This window comes from Chiloscyllium plagiosum, chromosome 38, assembly GCF_004010195.1.
Source record: "Chiloscyllium plagiosum isolate BGI_BamShark_2017 chromosome 38, ASM401019v2, whole genome shotgun sequence".
Taxonomy (NCBI): domain Eukaryota; kingdom Metazoa; phylum Chordata; class Chondrichthyes; order Orectolobiformes; family Hemiscylliidae; genus Chiloscyllium; species Chiloscyllium plagiosum.
This window is the reverse complement of record NC_057747.1, coordinates 19,735,635-19,742,034: the sequence shown is the minus strand read 5'-3', so window position 1 is coordinate 19,742,034 and position 6,400 is coordinate 19,735,635. Positions and strand designations below refer to the sequence as shown.

The 6,400-nt window shown below is 39.2% G+C and overlaps 1 protein-coding gene across 1 annotated transcript in view; it reads right to left on the bottom strand.

Annotated features, from left to right (window-relative positions):
* Nucleotides 1-1,112: 1,112 nt before the first annotated feature.
* The window catches only part of LOC122541885 (peptidyl-prolyl cis-trans isomerase-like), a 30,122-nt gene continuing 24,834 nt past the window's right edge, over nucleotides 1,113-6,400 (bottom strand). Inside the window, exons 5-6 of the mRNA XM_043679050.1 lie at nucleotides 1,388-1,463; nucleotides 1,113-1,304 (exon numbers count right to left, since the gene is read on the bottom strand). Of these exons, the coding sequence (XP_043534985.1) occupies nucleotides 1,169-1,304; nucleotides 1,388-1,463 (212 nt within the window). The 3' untranslated portion in view covers nucleotides 1,113-1,168. The remainder of the gene's footprint in view (nucleotides 1,305-1,387; nucleotides 1,464-6,400) is intronic.

Below are 6,400 nucleotides of genomic sequence, written 5' to 3'. Positions count from 1 at the left end.
GTACATGCTTTCCACAGTTATACGAGCCAGCTACACCAGAGTCCCTGACCTCCCACATCATGCACGCAAGTACACTGAATCAGCTTGGCAGTCATGTCTTCACTCTCTTCAACTGTGGGGTAATCACTTCTCTCAACTTCTTTGTCGAAGACTCCTGAGCCAAAGATTTGCTCTTTTCTCAACAGAAACTTCCCTCGACCCCCATGTTTTGTTGCAAGTCTGTAGACTTTTAATTTAGGTTAGAGGAGGCCCTACTGTGTAGGACCTGGGCCCTAGAACACATCTACTTAAATAACACTCACCCACCTTCCCAACAGCCTCTGCGCTCCGACTTCACTTCCATCCAGCTCCCGCCATTCTCTGCTGCAAAAAGACTGCTGGCTTCGAGGTAAGTACTTAAATAATACTCACCCACCTTCCCAACAGCCTCTGTGCTCCGACTGCACTTCCGCCTAGCTCCCGCCGCTCTCTGCTGCAAAAAGTGTTGGTGAAGTTGATGAACTGTTCCAATGCAGTCATTGACTGGCACTGTCTGTTTCCTATCACTCGGCGAACTTTGTATCCATGTTGCTGCTATCCTTTTTATTATATAGCCTATAATTTTCTTCAAGTCTCTTGCGCAGTACTGTATCAAACACCTACTTGAAGTCCACATACACATCAACAACATTATGCTCATCAAGTCTGTCTCTTCAAAAAAATTTTACATTTATAAAGGGAAAATTATGTTTTAGTAATGTCTCATGAAGCTCCACCACCACTGAAGTTAGACTGACTAGTCTGTGATTGCTGGGTTTATCTTACAAATTTTCTTGAAGGTGACTGTAATGTTTGCACTTCTCCAGTCTTCTGACATCTCACCTGAGTCCAGAGGAGGCAAAAATTACGGTCAATTTTGAACCCTTCTTGTGACAGAGGGTCTTCTTCTGTCACCATGGTCTGGGAAGCATTACCCGCTTTGGTAAAGACAGGTACAAAATATTAACACCAGCTTGTAAATCCCCTTTTGGTCTCTAATCAGCACTGAACTAAGTTTGTGGCATTTTAGTTGATGTTAATTGCAAATGAGAATTCACCGAAATCAGTTTGCTTTTATAACCACATAATACAAGTAGAAGCAGAAATGACTTGTTTTATTTAAATTCTACAATTCGATTTGTAAATAAAATTAAGCCAGCTGTCCACAATCAGCGATGATAATTTTCTTTGAGGTTTTACCATTGTCGCTGCCCAACGTCCCCATCTTCTTCACAACCTCGATTCCTTTAATCACGGAACCAAAGACAACATGTTTTCCATCTAACCTACAAGATTTAAGAACAGTGGTGAGCACTGAATCCCGCAGTGAAAAATTACAATGAGAGAATTTAACTCACCATGAACTTACCAAGGGGTTTTGTTAAGGCAGATAAAGAACTGGGAACCATTTGTACCTGGCCCAGCATTGGCCATTGAAAGAGTACCTGCAACAGTAAGAGGATGTGAGAAACAAAAGCTCACTCACTTTAATAATTTCAGTCCGAGACAAATATCTGAATCCGCCATTTATTTATACACCTATAGGTGGGTGCCCTGTCTCATTACCAGGTAAGGTAATGACAAAATGCACACCAAATCCAACAAACTCTCGAAATTTATACAGTTTGAATCCCCATATTTTTCCTTATTCCATTGTTTGTTCCCTGCTTCGCTTACGTCACTCATTTCCTTAAGACTTATCCCACAACTTCTGTTTATCCTGTTTTGTCCGTGACAAACTCTTATCTCTGACTCCCATAAGGGTGTTTGACGTCAGTCTATTATAGATTATTGATTAGGCATATCTTTTCTTCTATCAGCATCTATTTCCATCCAGAGGCCACTTTGACCTCTTTGATTAGGGTTTGTTCCTGTGTCCCCGTGTAAGGGGGAAACAGATGCTTTCCTGTTTGCCCATATATCCACCATTGTTCTGTATTCACGTCTCATGCTTTCTTTTTGCTGAATATGTATTTTCTCATTCCCATTCTGTATCAGAATTTATACTTGCAGAAATAACATTAATTCATTTATATCCCACAGAGGACAAGAAGTAAGCATTCCAGAAATGTGTTCACATTCCCTTCTTGTACAATTTGTAATTCAATTCAGGTCTGGATGTGGAGGACCAACTTGGAGGAAAGAAACTGTGTGGCAGTGATTTAGAGTGGGAGGAGAGGGGCCTGAGAGTCGTCTAGAGCTGGTAAGGGAAATAGGTTCACATGCATATTTTGAAAATGGATAATGGAAAATGGATAAACTTCCAATCAGGCAGCGAGAGTGCTGAGGCCCAGTGTAGTGGCTGTGCCCTCACACTGGAGAGGAAGCTGGCAGGGCATAATAGGCTGAGAGCTGGAACAATTAAACTCACATCAACATTCCCAAACCACAAAAAATATTGGTTTCTTCTGCAGGAGAAAATGTCCCAATTTGCTGTTTTTAGTACCTGTTTCATAAGGCACTGAGTGCCTGAAAGGCTCAACTGGCATTATAAAATAAACTCAGTCCATAAGGAAATAAAAATCTGCGCCTGCGAGGAACTGACTAGTTCAATGTTTGTTACCAAAACAGTCTGTGTTTTTGTAGCAGTAATTTGTACTTGCTCTTAAGTATAGCCTGAGGCCTTAGTATGGATTTTCACATAATCCAGATGTGGTGTAACTTGCCATTAGACAACACCGAATAAATCTTTATTGTTTTTCAAGATGGAGATGACATTCTGCTGAAGACCATATGAGCATCCTTCCCTGCATCCTATCAGTAACTCAGACCAATACCAGTCAGAGGAATTGGTGGTAATGAATCAGCCACTCCACCCAGTATCTCAGATAGTTCTGATGAACATGACCACAATGTATAACATGCTGACCGAGATGTGGATTTTGCCAGATATGCCAGTTAATACCACCTGCAGTTAATAGTTGTGCCTAGTTTACTGCTACAATTGCCACATTCTCCATTTACAATTTCAGCAGCACTACAGTGCAGATAGTGAGTGCAGCCAATGTGAAACTCAAAATATTGACCGTCAAAGCACTTGGCAAATTGTCCTTCTGCTGTATTAGAAACAGTGGGAACAGCAGAAGAATCTGAACAGGTCAATGGACTTGTTGGAAAACTCAGGCAAGAAATTAAAAAGAACGCTGCAGTTCAATCTCACTCTTTAAATGAAATGATTGTTATTGTCTTAACAGACAGATTTTACATGCAGTAGCAAAACTTCCTCCTCAAATTAAAGTATCGACCAGGAATATAATAATTCAATCTAAAATTAAGGTCAAATAAATAAACTATTGTTTACTGGTGTGTAAGCTTGGAATATAATCAATAAATTAAGATTAGCTTCTATTGCAAATCGAAATAATCATTTCAATAGCTATACTGTTCCGGATTCTACCACCAGAACGAAATGCAGATACTATGATCAATTATATCATCTCTAAAAGGAATACAAATCAAATTTATATACTCTGTGTACTCATAATTCATGAAGCCCTGTCAGCCTGCCTATGCATGTCTCTCTTCTGAATCAAACAGGTAGAGATTCTAGACCACTCGAAAGTCACGATGCAGGTTCATGTTACCAAGCTTTTTTTTCTACCAAGTAATGTTTTTCTGAACAATGTGTGCAGTGACCCAGAGCTATGGAATTTGCTATGCACTAAACAATAAACTTCCTTCGGAGAAATTTCAAAAATAATGCAGGCATGACTTTTAACTCAAATGGCCTACACAAATTAGTGTTTACAAATGAAGATTTCCCCTCTTCCACTTTATTGCGCTACACTCATGCTTCTCAAAATAATTCATTTTAGATTTAGACATGAACACCAAAAAGAAAATTCAGAATTAAGACCAGGTTTAACTCAAATCATTCTTGCATTCATTGGTCGGGGCACAGAGTACAAAAATTGGCAGGTCATACTGCAGCTGTATGGAACTTTAATTAGGTCACATTTTGAATGTTGTGAAAGTTCTGGCCACCACAATACGAGAGGGATGTGTAGGCTTTGGAGAGGGTACAGATATGGTTTACCAGGATTTTGCGTGGGTTGAAAGGTATTAGTTATTTGGAGAGATTGGATAAATTTGGTTTGTTTTCACTTGAACTTCAATGAGTGAGAGGTGACCTGCTAGAATTTTACAAATTTATGAGAGGCATGGATAGAATGGATCATCAAGAGTCTTTTTCCCAGGGTAGAAATATCAATAACTAGGGAACATAAGTTAAAGTAAAAGATAGTAAATTTAAATGAGATAGGAAGGAGAATAAAAGTATGGTACAAAAGCACAGAATCTCAGTCCGTAGAGGAATTGTAATTAAGCACATTGGCCATTCCTGGCGAAGCCAACTGATATTGCATTACTGAATTGCAAACCATTATCATGTTGATGAAACACATGTTTTACCAGACAACCTGCACTCTAATTGAATCAAAATGGATCCATTATTGAGCTGGTTATTTATTAACACAAACCAGAAGACAGTGGAAGGTATATTTGACACATTGGAAATCAACAAACTAATGCTTCTTTGAAAGTTAATATCCTTCTGGTACTTTTCAAACAAGTGCTCCAGAGCAAGGAAACTGATGAAGGTAGCACCACCACTCCATGCTGTAAGCTCCCATAGAGTGGAGAACAATGAGAAGTATGAAGTAAATAAGTGGGTTCTATTGCTGAACTATCAATCTAAAGTGAGAAGGTGCGGGAGAATATAGCTTTGATTCAAAAGGTCAACCGATCAGAGCTTCCCTTAAAGTGAAAGAAAAGGAATGTGAAGTAGGAAAGCCCAAAGTCAATCTTATCTGAAAAAAGGATGATGTGGTTTTTGGTTCAAGAAACAAATATGAACAGTACTGCATGCTGGAAAACAGTGTCTTAAAGTACATGATCTAAATGAAAGTGGTGCTGAATTTTATGCTTGTGACATAGGAATCAACTTAGCAAGTGGTATGTCACCAGTCAAGATCTGAACACTGAAATCACAAAACGAATAAAGAACAGAGATTAAATGAGATTAGGGAAGAAGAAATGGATCTTTTGAATGCATTAAAGCATTGATGGATATTACTGGACTTATTAGTGGAAGGCAATAAACAATTTGAGGCAAAAATACGTCTTTAATATTAAGCTCTTTCAGATGCTGGATAGGTAATTTCTCAGCATGAAACTTAACTCAAAAGCCACATTGATGGTGAAAGAAAAACCAGCAGAAATGAAAAAGTAAATTACGACCTTGATGGCGACAATAGTTGAAGAGATTGTACTGAGCTGCGAAACTTGTGAAGTCTGATTCTTTCGTGAACTGGTTTAAGGATGGCACAAATTAAAAAGAATTATGCATTTGAAATAACTCAGCAAGGAACTGTGAACAAATTTATAATTTTTCAAAAAAACAGAATTGGGACGCTGGAAATCAGAAACAAGTTTCTGCAGAAGCTGAGCAGGTCTGGTAACATTTGTGGAGAGAAGCAGTTTTGGATTCAGTGATCCTTTGAATTGCTGATGTCACAAAGCTGGTCCTATTTTTTGAAAGCTGTTCCTTTTCTCAAGGATACTGTGTCCTTGTTTTTTTTTACCAGATGGGTCATAAACGGCTGCTGGCTCTGAGGTGGCTAGTTGGTACAGAGATGCAAAATGATTTTGAGAGGCTTTTTATATGTAAACAGATGAGACTTCAGGCCAAAATGGTTATGTTTTAGAAGTGACCTGTATAATGAAAGGGGAGTGATCAGTTCTGAAAGCTGAGCAGTTCAGTCCAGAACTAGTTAGGTGTTCAGCAGTGAGTTGTGTGGAAACAGGCTGCTAGACTCTCTCTCCTTCTGCCCTTCTAACTTCAACCTGTTCAGCCTTTGTTTCATTTTACTGTGTTTAAGGGGGTTTGCTTATTGGAACTGTTGTGTATAAGCGGAACAGCATAATTAAGTCTAGTTTGGATGGACTGATTTTATGTCGGGGTTCTTTATTCTGTTCTTTATGTTTCTTGGTGTAATTTTGTAATAAATTTTTGTTCGTTTTAAAACCTGTTATTCAACCTAGCTAACTTACTCAGAGTAATTTTCACTGTACACTTACCAACATTATGGTCTGGGCTGTCTGCTTAAGAATGTTTTCAGGGGGATCCAAGATGGCGGCGACCCAGTAAGACTGAGTCTATAGTGCTCCTCCCAAGACTTGGGTACAGTGGGTCACCCACCCCCTACCAAGCTCACCAAATCATTTAAAATAGTTGTGTAATTTAATTAGTTGTGTAATATTACATTTAAACAATTTAATCCTAAGTTAAAATGACTAAAGGGAAGGGAGCCCGCAGCTCTCAGCAAGCAGGAACCCCTCCCCCACCCTCTCCAGCTGCAGCAGAGGCATCCACAGCCGCCCC